At 38.8% G+C, this 15596-nt stretch overlaps 1 protein-coding gene across 4 annotated transcripts in view; it reads left to right on the plus strand.

The window, feature by feature from the left end:
- TERF1 (telomeric repeat binding factor 1) overlaps nucleotides 1-15596 on the plus strand; it is a 40445-nt gene that overhangs the window by 15774 nt on the left and 9075 nt on the right. For 2 of the 4 annotated variants that reach the window (XM_059994757.1, XM_059994759.1), the window contains 4 exons: nucleotides 1686-1835; nucleotides 2586-2698; nucleotides 5784-5843; nucleotides 7536-7627. In XM_059994757.1, coding sequence (XP_059850740.1) covers nucleotides 1686-1835; nucleotides 2586-2698; nucleotides 5784-5843; nucleotides 7536-7627 — 415 coding nt within the window. The remainder of the gene's footprint in view (nucleotides 1-1685; nucleotides 1836-2585; nucleotides 2699-5783; nucleotides 5844-7535; nucleotides 7628-15596) is intronic. The other 2 variants (XM_059994758.1, XM_059994760.1) reach the window with 1 other exon arrangement.

Raw genomic sequence — 15596 nt, forward strand, 5'->3', positions numbered from 1 at the left:
AATAGCATTTCCTATACTTCTGATTGGCAATGATTAAAAATGTCTTAGCACACCAACAGTTGGCTCAAAATGTGGAGAAATGATAAAAGTGCCATACCTTCCTCTCAGAAGGGTAAATTGGTACTTAAGCTTTGGAGAGCATTTTAACAAAATCAGTAAGCATGCATTCCAGCAATTCCACTTCTAGATAAATGCCCTAGAGTAACTGTTTTTACTTTCACTGCATACTTTTAAAACCATGAAGCTTTATTAAAAAAATAAAAACTGAAAAAAGAAAACTAGGCTGTACTGTGACAATTGTTCTGGGATAGAGCTTGAGAAGTGGAATTTTTTTAAAGCTTTATAGCTTTATTGTGCAACCAGCATTGAAAGAACTGTTGTCTAAGAAAAACTTGTACTGTGCCCAAGAAGACATGTAGGAAAATGTTTAATAGCATTGTGGTAATAGAAAATAGCCTACATGCTTTCAACAGGCTGGAGGGAAAGGTGAATAAATGGTATATATTTTTTAAAATTTACTTTTATTTATTTATTTATTTATTTTTGACTGCGTTGGGTCTTCATTGCTGTGCGCAGGCTCTCTCCAGTTGCGGCGATGGGGGGGCCCCTCTTTGTCACGGTGCGCGGGCTTCTCATTGCAGTGGCTTCTCCTGTTGCAGATCACAGGCTCTAGGCGTGTGGGCTTCAGTAGTTGTGGCACACGGGCTCAGTTGTTGTGGCTCGCGGGCTCTGGAGCGCAGGCTCAGTAGTTGTGGCGCACGGGCTTAGTTGCTCCGCGGCACGTGGGATCTTCCCGGACCAGGGTTTGAACCCGTGTCCCCTGGACTGGCAGGCGGATTCTTAACCACTGTGCCACCAGGGAAGCCCCTAAATGTATTTTTTTGTTTTTGTTTTTGTTTTTGCGGTACGGGGACCTCTCACCGTTGTGGCCTCTCCCGTTGCGGAACACAGGCTCCGGTGGCGCAGGCTCAGTGGCCATGGCTCACGGGCCCAGCCGCTCCGCGGCATGTGGGATCTTCCCGGACCGGGGCACGAACCCGTGTCCCCTGCATCGGCAGGAGAACTCTCAACCACTGCGCCACAAGGGAAGCCCGAAACTTTCTATATTTTGCTCAACTCTCTGACATCCATGTTGATTTGATATTTATAGAATTACTAGTTACTTTCACTGTTGTACAGTATTCCATTGATCAAAAATACCATTTAGGGCTTTTATCAAAAATACCATTTAGGGCTTTACACCATTGGTATAAAGTTAAAACCATGCTAAACAATGCTATATATATTGTTTATGGATGCATACATATGTAGTGCAAAGGAATGCGTGGATGTGCTAAAGTTCTAAATTCAGGATAATGGTTACCTTGAGAAGAGGAAGACCAGGGTGGGGGAGGGCGCCATCAGATTATGGTAGTAAATAAGGCTTCTATTATACAGATAATTATTTCTTAAACTTGGTAATGGATATTTAGGTTCATAAGGTTTTTTAATCCTTTTGCATATGTGTAAAATATTAAATTTTTTTAAGTCAAAAAATATATTGGTGGGCATTTAAAACGGGAGCATTTTTAAAACCTCTTGAGTTTTTGTTTATAAAGTGATTTTTTTCAATTAAATAATATGACAAAATTTCTAGTATTTTATTTGTGCTTTATGTGCTAGTAAGTTTCTTCTGTTTTCTTTAGCCTTTAAAAAGGAAATTGCTTATGATAATCTCTCAGAAAGATACATTCCATTCCATTTTTCAACACTTCAGCTACAACCGCATGATGGAGAAAATTAAGAGTTACGTGAATTATGTGCTAAATGAAAAATCGTCAACCTTTCTAATGAAGGTATGTATATTTCAGAGAGATTCTAAACAGACTTAAGAGTAATTGTTACAATAAAGGAGAATACTTGAAATAGAAATTCTTCAAAACTAATCAGAATTTTATTTAGTGATTTTGTAGAAGAATGTGGTGAAATGTTATAATTAGTGGATCTAAAGGGTTTATTGGTGATCTTTGTAGTATTTTTACAACTTTTCAAAGTAAAAGTTGGGGAAATTTTTCAAAATAGAAAGTTGAGGGGAAAGTTATCAAAACGAATTAAGAAATAAGTGAAAAGAAATAGTTTAATTAAATTTAAATGAAATTTTTAGCATATTTTTGGGAAAAGTCAAATTGGACTGAATAAGGATCATTAAAATTTTTCTTTTTACACTTTATCCTGTGTTAGCCTCAAAAAGTTTTAACTTAATATGTTATACGAGAGCATTAATTTGAGATAGTTTTATTTTAAAATAGATAGAATCTTTAAAAAAATTTTTTTTAAAGTAAACTTTTATCTTAATACTGACTAGAGAGCATTGTCTGTATCAAGTACCTTTGCAAGGAAAGCCCTTCTCCATAATTCTTATAAACCAAGCAGGTTGCTGATGGTGATATTATAGTTACTGAGGAAAATAACAACGCACTGCCCTTTATTGACCTGTGACAAGACACTTGGGTTATGACTGTCAAAGAACAAGAAGGCTTAATTAAATGTTACTTGTTTTAAATGTCTTAATGCATCCCTTCGTCTCCTGCAACCCCCTTTTTAAGGCAGCAGCAAAAGTAGTGGAAAGTAAAAGAGCAAGAACAGCAGCTTCTCAAGATAAACCTAATAGTAATGATATTGAATTGGAAACGGAAGCTAATTTGGATATAGGAGAAAGGTTTGTAAATTCATTAGTATATTTTTTGTCTTATGAATGTAATATCTATGTAAGAGTGATGCTAGCGAACCATTGTTAATAAAAATGATTATCGAGTAGTAGGTATATTGCGTTACTGATGGCTAACGTTTGGATGTTTGGGAGTGCTGTAGAGTTAGGGCTTACGCATATTCTGTTACATATGCTAAGCAAAAGTAGAGAGAAAATAGCACTGTGTAGCTAGTGTGAGTGACATCATTTATCATTCTCAGGGAACATGAACTCTAGAACAGTGTTGAGGTTGAAAGGCTGAGTCATCTGTGCCCCTTAGTTCTCAAATCCTACATGCCCTCATGTGATTGTACTGAGGGTTATTCTAATATGTTAAAATATTGTTCATCTTCTCTAAGGGTAGGCTAACTGCTTCATCTGGTGCGCAAGTGCAGAAACAGTGATTTGCTCCAGCGCGGGAGGGAAACAAGCCTGTGTCAGTCCTACAAGTTGAGAGACAAGAGTTCAGTTTCTAAAATTATTTCTTCTTTAGGGATTTTCAAGGGTAATTTTTACAGAATTGGCTTTTACCTTTTGCTTTAGAAACTAACCCTACTGAAGAAGATAAACTCTACCATTATAATGATCTTTTCTACTGAACCTATGGTCCATTCCTCCTCTTCATCCACCCTTAAACCAAGGCCAAATAGTCAAATCCTTCTGGTCTCTGGATGGATGTATTTGGCAGTGCATGTAATATTACTCTTCTCTTGGGACCATGACATAAGCGCTGTAAGTCCCCATCTTAACTACTTATTGAGAGGTGGGGATTGGAGTCTGAGTTGGATGGACATGGCATTGGTCACACTTCAGGACTGAGCTCAGTCTTACAGTTCTTTTTGTCCCTGCCTATCAGAGCATGATCTGTTCCTCACTGCTTCATCTCCCCAAGGGCTCTATTGCAGTCTTATTGCTCACTGGGTTTTTCCTAAGACCCATTTTGAGAAGTAGGGATTTCATTTTTATTGCTCAGTTATTTCATTTTGTTTAGGAAATCAAAGTTTAGTAGTACCAAGACCCAATGCATTCTGTGGCCCAGCCTTCCTGCCTACTGTAATACTGCCTTAAAGTAAAGTAAGATTAGAACTTACCGTGATTCTTGCATATAATGAACATGTTTCCTATGTATTCTCCTAATGTAGTACTACCCACTTATTTCAAATGCCCTCCTAGACACAAACACAGTTCAGTGTGTAAGACAGAGCTCTAGATGTTCTCATCTGTCTCTCTACCCTAACTCTCCTCCTTTACCTCACACATCCAGTTGGTTGTCTCCCCAAGTGTTACGAATTCCATATCAGAAATGCCTCTCTAATCCATTCTTACCATTTATATCCTAGATTATTACTTAGCTTTGTGCCACACAAATCCATTCTTGATGTGACTTCCAGGGCTACCTTCCCATAAAAATAAATCTGTTTAACTCACCTCCCAGCTTAATAACCTCTGTTGGCTTTCTGTTTCCTACTTGATGAATTAGATTTTTGTGTTTTTTTTGTTTTTTTTTTTGCGATACGCGGGCCTCTCACTGTTGCGGCCTCTCCCGTTGTGGAGCACAGGCTCCGGACGCGCAGTCTCAGCGGCCATGGCTCACAGGCCCAGCCACTCCGCGGCTTGTGGGATCTTCCCGGACCGGGGCACGAACCCGTGTCCCCTGCATTGGCAGGCGGACTCTCAACCACTGCACCACCAGGGAAGCCTGATGAATTAGATTTTATTGCATGGCTTTCAAAGCCGTATATAGCCCCTTTCTGGGTGGGTTTTTTTTTTTTCCCTCATATACACCTTGTCCCTAAGCATTAGCCCCTCCCTGCCCACATCCGTGGCACTTTCTAGCTATACAACTTGATCTTCAAATATTACAAGTTCTTTCATGCCTTGACTCTTGCTTCAATTTTGGATTTCCTTCTTTCTCTTCAAGGTAAGCTCTTATTTGCCATTCAAGTTCTAGCTCAAAGTTCACCTATAAGAAGTCTTGTTGAGCTCTGAGCAGAGTTGTCACTTGTGTGCTCCCACAGCACCAAGTCATACCTCTATAGGAGGACTTATCTTTGAGAATAACGTATCTGTTTACCTGTCTATCTCACTAGATGGAGAGTTTTTTGGAGGTTCTTAAATAGCTTTGAATCCTTGGTGCCTAGTTCATTACCAGGCATGCATTACATCTTGTAGTGCACTAGACACAGGGAGAAAAACCAAAAAGTAGAGACATGGTAAAGATAAGAATCAAGCAAATATCAAAACCATCCTGGGAGTCAAATTCACCAGTTTCAAGGCAAGAATGAATAAGACGTAAGTGAAGCAAGGATAGAAACAGAAGTGTGATTTCAAGGTCCGACAAATGCCGGGAAAGATGAAACCCTCGTGCTGTCAATACTAGATAAAATATTTTGTTCTGGTAAAGCTTATAAACTATTTGAGGCAATAAGAATTACAGACTTGAAACAGAAACAGTAGCAGACATTACATAATTTGTTGTTAAAGTTTAAAGATAGACTTAAATGCTGAAGGAGTTTGACGGACAGCTTCAAGAAAGTGTGAACATGGAGCCGGACCTTGAAGGATGGTTAAGGTTTTTACAGGTGGATGGAAGAAGAAATGTCATTTCAGGAGAGAGGAAGAGTTCCAGTGAAGGCATCGAGCTGTAGATGGTCCTGCTGTGTTTGTCGGAGCTAATTTTAACTGTAGCAGAGGGGAGGAATTTTATTAAAAAGGCTGGTTGGAGACTGCTGGGGAGGATAAGAAATTAAACTTGAATTCATAGAAATAAAGATCCATGAGAGAGTTTTTGAAAGAGTGACATTGTGAATGCTCAGTTACAGCTCAATTCTGCTGAACTTATGTTTGGGGAAGACATTGATTTAATGTCTCTGGTAAGCACATCTGGGCAAAAATTATCCATGTTGTAATAGACTGTAAAGGTCTTAATTTTACCAGAGTTTCTTTCCAGAGATACGTTTTATAAGTTGAAAAATGGCTTGATTATGTGGAAAGTACAATCCTGATGAAAAGTTTCTCTTGTTTACATTCTTACAAATGTTTTCTTCTTTTAAAGTGTTAGTGACAAACAGTCTGCGGTAACTGAATCCTCAGGGGATACAGTATCCTTATTGAGGTGAAGTAAATTGACATTTTTCTTCTCTGTGTTTAAAATCTTTGAAACAATTCATGCAAACCTAGGTAGGTTATAATAGCTGCCACGCAAATGGTATGGTTTGAAGAATTATCGCAGGGTCCTACTTAACCTCCACAGATATTTAAGACCCTGATGGGTCTTGAAAAGCCAAACTATGGAGACCTGCGTTTTGGGATCCTGGGTTGTTTCACATTATTTCTACAAGGAGTGCACGTGGAGGGAGTACCTGAACTTAAAGCAAATAATTAGTAAACTCTTATTCTGTCAGAAACAAGGGTGTGATGCTGGGGCAGGAAGGGGATGGAGCTTACATTTCTGAGGAATGCCCCAAATTGCGATTTTATGCAATTACTTAAAAAGCTGTCTAATCTATTAGAAACGCTATAACAGACAATGTAACGTGTTCAGAGAGCAGAACGTCCGCATGAATGATTTCATAGTGTAGAGCAGTTGGGATGCTAAGTGGAACCGTGGGGCGGGGGTGGCTGACTTGGTGTGGAGGAGGTCACTGGAGATGAGGAGTTGAGGGGCCAGTTTGTTATCTGGGTTATCCATGGAAACATGGAAATAATTCATGGTGATGGCGGCACTCGGGGATAGAGAAAGATCTGGGAATCATGGGAGGTGCTTGGAAGGATAGTGAAAGATTATGGAGCATGGTAGATAGCAATACACCTCAGTGGCATGAATCCTCAAAGGCTAAGATTTCTGTGGAAGCAGGATCCTGAAGGTGGCATCCATTAGGAAATGGAAAGTATAAAGACCCACCTCTCGGAGCCTGTGGTTTGTGGAAGATGAAGCTAATCTCTACTTAAGGAGGCCACAAAGGAGAGAAATATTGTTCCCGGGGAGAGCTAGACTTTAGACAGACGACGAAGTTGAGACTGGCATTCCAGAGAGCACAATAGAAAGTTTGGGGACGGCGGGAAAGCATTAGTAGGTTGCATAGAGCACTTACAGGGGTCAAAGTGTAGATTTTAGGTGGTGATAAAATAGCTGCCTAAGCTCAGTTGAACTTTTTTTTTTCCATTTTAGTCTGTTCCTTTGTAAGTTTGAATAATACGAACATTGCAGGTTGTCAAAAAATTCTGTCACATCCTGTATTTCCAAACAGTCTTACCTTTCCGGAAAGCCCTTTCTGGAATCTATGAAGATAAGTGATAACTACCATCATGTATAATGGAATTTTGGAATTTCTCTAACTGGAATGCCAAAAGAATCTTGATTTCTGAGTAGATGAGATGGAGAAAATAAATGGGAGAGAGGGAAGTCTGAAGAAGAAAAATCTTAAGAGGCTAAAGATTAAGATGGGGCATTAGGGCTTCCCTGGTGGCGCAGTGGTTGAGTCCGTCTGCCGATGCAGGGAACGCGGGTTCGTGCCCCGGTCCAGGAGGATCCCATGTGCAGCGGAGCGGCTGGGCCATGGCCGCTGGGCCTGCGCGTCCGGAGCCTGTGCTCCGCGACGGTAGAGGCCACGGCAGTGAGAGGCCCGTGTACCGCAAAAAAAAAAAAAAAAAAAAAAGATGGGGCATTAGTGCAAGGAGAGCACCAAAGGGAAACAGACCAAAGTAGAAGCAGGTCCTGGATAGAGATTGAGACAAATCATCTACCTTTTTCTATAGCTTTTCTAGTCTTTGCAGAACAAGTCACAAGCTTTTGTGTTTCATTTAGGTCTCACAAAAATCTCTTCTTATCTAAGTTGAAACATGGAAACCGACAACAAGATGTTGATAAGAAAGAGGAAAGAGCGGAAACTCTTCAAAGTAAGTACATTTATTACAGTTTTCAGAGTGGAGAATCGATACTTGAAAGTGATCCAGCCCTTGACCACACCCCACAACACACAAACACACATCAGAAAACTAAAGCACGAAGGGATTAAATGTCATGACTTCAAAGAGATAATTAGAGGTGGTGCTTAATTTAGAAAGTTACAGTTGGTTCCTGTTATTTACGGTAATGTTCTATAAGGTCATTGTGAACACTTAGTGAATACTGACTGATTACAGGGGAATACAGGGTTAGGTTCTTTTGAGCCTATGGTTACAACATTTTGGTCAACTATTCAATACATAACCTTGTTTTATGTGTTTCTGTTTATTTATTTAGGCCGCACCATGTGGCATGCGGGATCTTAGTTCCCCGACCAGGAATGGAACCCGTGCCCCCCACAGTGGAAGCACGGAGTCTTAACCACTGGACCGCCACGGAAGTCCCTGTTTCTGTTTAAAGAAACCTTATTTAATATACATTGTTGATTCATTAACATTGAACCCAGGCCAACAGCACTGTAACTCACGCCTGAATGAAGCTTACCTAACCACATATTTTTCTCTGTAAGGAACATCATACATAGCCTTCTTGCACTCAAGAACACTAGACAGCACTTCCACAATACACTTGGGGAAAATTTTAAACAGCAGAATTACCCCCAAAACAGCACAAAAATATGGCACTAAATAGACCGTAAAAAGAACAATTATTTCTAGCCTGGAAGCTAAAATAAGAAAGCAGAGCTTCACCTTGTTTAACCTCAGCTGGGAACATGAACTCAAATATTTTGCCACTCTGTGCATGTCCACCGGTGTCCACAAAAGCACTGCAAGTTTTGATTTTTGTTACAACTTTCAGCAGGTAGGTGAATTTTCAAATACCAGAATCCATGAATATAATGAGGATTGACTATGTATAGACTCTGGCATTGCAGATTACATTTGGAATTTATTCCTCATTGCATTTAGAATTTATTATCCTTATAAAAGGCATTGCTAGATTTAAAAAACAAGCAACAATAACCAAAAAAAAAAATCTTAAAAGCAGTCTGTAATTATTTTCGATGGTAATATAATTGTAAGTTCCTCCTTGGTATATATTCATTCAAAAAATGTTTATTGAACCCGTACTATGTTCTAATGCAAGGATTTTTAAACTTTATTGATCCAAATCTAAATACTTACTGATCAGTATAAAAATAATAGGTGTACCAACTTGATTCCAGGTACATAGTATGCCTGAAGTAAATATTAATTGAATAAATTTATTCTTAGCTGATGGCTGATGATAGGGCCACTGTTAGCTAGTATTTGTAAATTACAGCTCTAAAACATTTACATCTGTAGATATTATCATCGTCCTCACTTTAAAGATGGTAAAGTTAAACTCAAAGAAATATTTGCTTCATGTTGGTGGAGTTCCTAGCTGCAAAATGACTAGGAATCATAATTCTAGAGTAAAATAATTTGGGGATTTTCCTGGACTTTTAATTTCATAATAAAAAGTTCAAAGAAATGGAAGCATACACTTTTTTACACTCTAGCTGATCAGTAATTGAACCAATGAAGACCATAATCACATTGTAGAGTGGCTTGACAGTGACTATGGATACTGAACCTAGAAGATCCTGTGAGTTTTAGTACATTTCTTGACTTTCTGTTAGATGTTAGTAATATATACATATACCTTCCAAAAAAGTCCAAGTTGCTTAAATGTTACCTAGGTATCCTCTTTTTCCTAATAGAGGATATTTATTTCGTTCATGCTAAACATTTAAAAAAAATTTTTTAGACATCTTTTAAAAACAATTTTTTTTCAGTTTTGTAAAATTGCTATGTACTTTTAAAAAATCAAGTAATTCAGAAAAATTGAAAAAAAAATCACTTAAATGCTTTCTATGCAGAAAAGTCTAACCAGCATTCAGTGAAATGATTAATATTTGAGTTAAAATCTTTTTATCTATAAACTCAATCCTCAAAACAATCTGGATCAGTACTTTTTTTTTTTTTTAATCACTCCCATTTTACAGATGAGGAAGCTGAGACAAAAAGAGGTTAAGTGTAAAAAGCCCTTGGTCACACAGGTCATGAACAGAACCAGAGCCAGAATTTGAAATCAGACATTTCTGACTTCAGAGCCCATGTCCTTAAATACTGAGATAGATAGACTGCCTCAATGGAAGAATAGATAGAATCAAAGCAAATAAAAATTTATAAAAATGTGATGAGGTTGCATATGTACTTAAAATATATTTACATTTAACTTTTTGAAGGTGAAACTGAAGGATTCAATGAACTTCACATAAATGCTGTTTCATAAGAAATATATCAGTAAGCCATATGATTCCTCCAAAATGAAGAATAAATAATATGAATTGCTTTGATAGGTTGGGTCAGTTTGCCTCTATAACTAAATTTCAACTTTAGACTACTGATTGATTTCAGCTGTAATGGATGAAATTAGCACAAAAATTTTGGCTAAATGTAGTATTCTTTGGAAATACTTTTCCTTACAACTTTGCAGATTTTGCTCCATTATTTTCTGACTTTATGAGCGCTGCTGTGGACAATCTGACATCAACCTGACTTTTTCCCCCTTTGTATGTGAGTTGCTTTTTCTTCATAGTTGCCCAAGTTTTTCTAATATGTGCATTTAATGCTATAAATTTTCCTTTAATTACTGCCTTAGTTGCATCCCACAAATTTTTATATGTTATATTTTCATTTTCATCAAAATATATTTTTTTATTTCCCTTGAGGCTTTTTTCTTTGATCTTCTGGGCTATTAAGAAGTTCTTCATTTGGGCTTCCCTGGTGGCACAGTGGTTAAGAATCCGCCTGCCAATGCAGGGGACACAGGTTCGAGCCCTGGTCTGGGGAGATGCCACATGCCGCGGAGTAACTAAGCCTGTGCGCCACAACTACTGAGCCTGCACTTTAGAGCCCACGAGCCACAACTACTGAGCCTAGTGCCACAACCACTGAAGCCCGCGCTCCTAGAGCCCGTGCTCTGCAACAAGAGAAGCCACCTAATGAGAAGCCCGTGCACTGCGACGAAGAGTAGCCCCCTCTCGCCGCAGCTAGAGAAAAGCCCGCGTGCAGCAACAAAGATGCAACACAGCCAAAAATAAAAATAAATAAATAAATTTATTTTTTAAAAAAAGAAGAAGCAGCTCTTTGTTTAAACAATTTCCAAAAATTTTAGGATATTCTAGATACCTGTCTGTTAATGATTTCCAATTAATTCGGTTCCGACCTGAGAATATGCTTTGAGGATTTCTTTCTTTTTCTTTTTTAATTTAAGATTTGCTTTATGGCCCAGAATATGGTCTGTCTTGGTGACTGTTGATGTGCATTTAAGAAGAATGTGAATTTTGCTATTGTTGAGTGGAGTGTTATAAAATGTCGATTAGGTCAAATTGATTCATAGTGCTTCTCAGGTGTTCTGTATGCATGCTTATTTTTTGTCTTCTTGTTCACTAATTACTGAGAGAGAAGTATTGAAATCTCCACCTATATATGAATTTCTCTTAATTATTAATCTCCGTTAATTTATTTTTGCCTTTTTGGTCCTCTAGCACCTGTTAGAACAGTTCCCAATATGAAAATCTCTGTTCAAAATAACTGGTGTGGTTTCCATTAACCTCACCAACACATATGATCTGTTCCTGCACTGATACCATATTGTCTCAATTACTGTAGTTTAGTAATAACTCAGTGTGTGATAGGGCAATTTCCTTCATCTTTCTGTTATTCTTTAGGAGTATCTTGAGTATTCTTGGTGTTTTGGTCTTCCATATTGTCAGGGGGAAGAAAACCACTTTATAGAAGATTGCAAGCAGTGAAGCTGCTACCACTCCATAGGTGCCAAAAGTAGACAACAAGACTTGGGTCAGAACAAGACGGTTTATTACAGCACAACAGATAGCAACAGCATATGGCATCAGCGTAGTTGTGCTGGTTCCCCTCGCCAGGTCCCAAAGACAGTGCAGTGGGCCCAGGTAGATGCTCTGCAGGCAGTAGGTTGTACTGCAAGGAGGAACCTGGGGCCAAGGGCACGTTTTGAGTAAGGAGCAAGCAAAACGTAGCAAATAATCCAGTTGCCTTCCCCAGGAGAGAGTTAGTTACATGGTGGCCAGACCGTGGTTCCCTTGACCTATTTAGGTTCCTGACTAACTGTAGAAACTGTTTAGTATCAGGGAATGAGTAAGCCTTGTACATTCAGCAAGAACTGAAGGGATGCTCAGGGCCCATGATGGACTAACTCTCCTAATACATAATTTTAGAATAACCTTGTTAAATTCTACAAAGAACCCTGTTGAAATTTTGATTTAAAATTACATTGTAATAGTAGACAGTTTTCTTTTTTTGTTTTTTTAAATTAATTAATTTTATTTTTGGCTGTGTTGGGTCTTCGTTGTCGTGCACAGGCTTTCTCTGGTTGCGGCGAGCAGGGGCTACTCTTCGTTGCGGTGCGCAGGCTTCTCACTGCGGTGGCTTCTCTTGTTGCGGAGCGTGGGCTCTAGGTTCGCAGGCTTCAGTAGTTGCAGCATGCAGGCTCAGTAGTTGTGGCTCGTGGGCTCTAGAGTGCAGGCTCAGTAGTTGTGGCGCATGGGCTTAGTTGTTCTGCAGCACCAGGGCTCAAACCCCTGTCACCTGCATTGGCAGGCGGATTCTTAACCACTGCGCCACTGGGGAAGTCCTAGTAGACAATTTTGGAGACAGCTGACACAGTTATATTGTCTTCCTCTACATGAGCAAAAAGCATATTTCTTTATTTAGATTGTCTTACGTATATATATTCTTATAACTTGTATATGTGCATGCACACACGCATATATATAGTAAAGCTTATAATTTACTACATACAGATCTTGACTGCATTTGCTGGATTTATCCCTAAGAATGTTAAATATTTTATTACTATTGTAAATATTATCTTTTGACTATTTTAGTTAAATATTTAAACTGTTGCTAATGTACAGAAACACTGTTGAGTTTTGTTTATTGATCTCATATGCAACCATCTTGCTAAACCCTTTTTAATTCTATGTGTATATTCTTTTAGGTTTTCTATACAGTTGACCCTTAAACAACATGGGGATCGGGGCACCGACTCCTGTGCAGTCAATGCATCCTGCTATCTCTGCCTCAAAAACGAAAGAATTGATAAGTGATTCACCTGAGGGCAGGAAGCTAAAACAGTTAGCAGAATCAGAACTCAAACCCTAGTTCTTTTGATTCCACATATTGTGATCGCTAATCGAACACAAACTCTTCCCCACACTTAAAGATCTGTAAAATGAAAATACAGGTACTATGTTTATTGAAAAAGAATCCGTGTATAAGTGGGCCCATATAATTCAAACCCATGTTATTCAAGGGTCAACTGTACACACAATTTTCTTTCAATAATTACCATTCTGTTTCTTTTGAGTTGCATATACATTTATTTCTTGTCTTACTAAACTGTGAATAAGAGGGAAAGAGGGAAGGGTTTACTTCTTACACTGTGTCAAATACTCCTTAAACATTATATTAAGAAATTACAATTGTATAAGGTAAATATTATTCCTTTTTTAAACAGTTAATGAAAAGGCAGGCACTAGGAGGTGAGATGACGTTTAAAGGCATAAAAGAATCAATAGGGCTTCCCTGGTGGTGCAGTGGTTGAGAGTCTGCCTGCCGATGCAGGGGACATGGGTTCGTGCCCTGGTTCGGGAAGATCCCACATTGCCGCGGAGGGGCTGGGCCCGTGAGCCATGGCCGCTGAGCCTGCGCGTCCGGAGCCTGTGCTCCGCGGCGGGAGAGGCCACAACAGTGAGAGGCCCGCATACCGCAAAAGAAAAAAAAAAAAAAAGAAGCAGCAGCAAAGCTAGATACAGACTATACCTCATGACCTATGTTTGAGCATCCTGTCTTACTTAGAAATTACCCAGATATCCAAAATTATACTTACCGTTTATACTAGATTTTAAAGTTAACTAAGGATCTTGGGAATTATATTTAAGCTGACCTATTACAGAACCTAATTACTGCTGCTATCAAAAAGTTTGTCAGAATTATACTTCAGTTTAGTTAAACACATATTTTTTTTCTTATTAGTTATCTATTTTATACATATTAGTGTATATATGTCAATCCCTATCTCCCAATTCATCCCACCACCCCCTGCCTCACTCTCCCCCCTTGGTGTCCCTATGTTTGTTCTCTACATCTGTGTCTCAATTTCTGCCCTGCAAACTGGGGCATCTGTACCATTTTTCTAGGTTCCACATATATGCGTTAATATACGCTATTTGTTTTTCTCTTTCTGACTTACTTCACTCCGTATGACTGTCTCTAGATCCATCCACGTCTCTACAAATGACGTTTCTTTTTATGGCTGAGTAATATTTCGTTCCTTTTTATGGCTGAGTAATATTCCATTGTATATATGTACCACATCTTCTTTATCCATTTGTCTGTCGATGGGCATTTAAGTTGCTTCTATGACCTGGCTATTGTAAATAGTGCTGCAGTGAACATTGGGGTGCATGTGTTTTTTTGAATTACGGTTTTCTCTGGATATATGCCCAGTAGTGGGATTGCTGGGTCATATGGTAATTCTGTTTTTAGTTTTTTAAGGAACCTCCATACTGTTCTCCATAGTGGCTGTATCAGTTTACATTCCCACCGACAGTACAAGAGGGTTTCCTTTTCTCCATACCCTCTCCAGCATTTGCTGTTTGTAGATTTTCTTCTGATGATGCCCATTCTAACTGGTGTGATGTGATACCTCATTGTAGTTTTGATTTGCATTTCTCTAAGAATTAGTGATATTGAGCATCTTTTCATGTGCTTCTTGGCCATCTGTATGTCTTTTTTGGAGAAATGTCTGTTTGGGTCTTCTGCCCTTTTTTTTCTTTTACACTTTAAACATCTTACAATTTTATTTGTCACTCATACCTCAGGAAAGGGGAAAAAGAAAGTAAATATATTAACTTGGTAGAATCTTTGGTAGAATTAAGAATATAACTGGGCAACACCTTGCAATTCTGTAGTACAGTATCACAAGTAGTGTATTGACATTGATTCAACCAAGATATAAAGTAGTTGCATCACCGCAAGGATACCTTGTGTTGCCCTATTATAGCAGATATAACTGTTTTAAAAGTTTATTTTTTACTTCTGGTTGGTACTAATATAAATTCTAAATAATATGTTTGTATTTGCATTTCTTTCAACAATTGCTCTTAAACTAGGAATTTTAATACTCACTTCCAGAGTTTTATTACTACTTTTTTTACTACTACTATTGGTTGTCTTTATAACTCGAAATAATATACTGCTATATTTTATTTGATTTTAGATAATACCTCCTGACTCCCTATAATGTGAAAGGAGGAAATTACCACTCCTTCACCTCACTTTTCTTCTACCCACGTTTTCTGCCTTCTCACTGCTGTCCTCTATACCCTACTTTTACATTGTCAAGGTTTACAATATTGTACATCTTTTTTATGTTAATTAATTTAATTTTTTCAACATCTTTATTGGAGTATAATTGCTTCACAATGGTGTGTTGTGTTAGTTTCTGCTTTATAACAAAATGAATCAGCTATACATATATCCCCGTATCTCCTCCCTCTTGCGTCTTCCTCCCACCCTCCCTATCCCACCCCTCTAGGTGGTGGTCACAAAACACCGAGCTGATCTCCCTGTACTATGCGGCTGCTTCCCAGTAGCTATCTATTTTACATTTGGTAATATTCATAAGTCCATGCCACTCTCTCACGTCATCCCAGCTTACCCTTCCCCTCCCCGTGTCCTCAAGTCCATTCTCTCTGCCCCTTTTTTTTTTTTTTTTTTCCTGCGGTACGCGGGCCTCTCACTGTTGGGGCCTCTCCCATTGTGGAGCACAGGCTCCAGATGTGCAGGCTCAGCAGCCATGGCTCACGGGCCCAGCCGCTCCGCGGCA

This window comes from Delphinus delphis, chromosome 17 (genome assembly GCF_949987515.2).
Source record: "Delphinus delphis chromosome 17, mDelDel1.2, whole genome shotgun sequence".
NCBI lineage: Eukaryota > Metazoa > Chordata > Mammalia > Artiodactyla > Delphinidae > Delphinus > Delphinus delphis.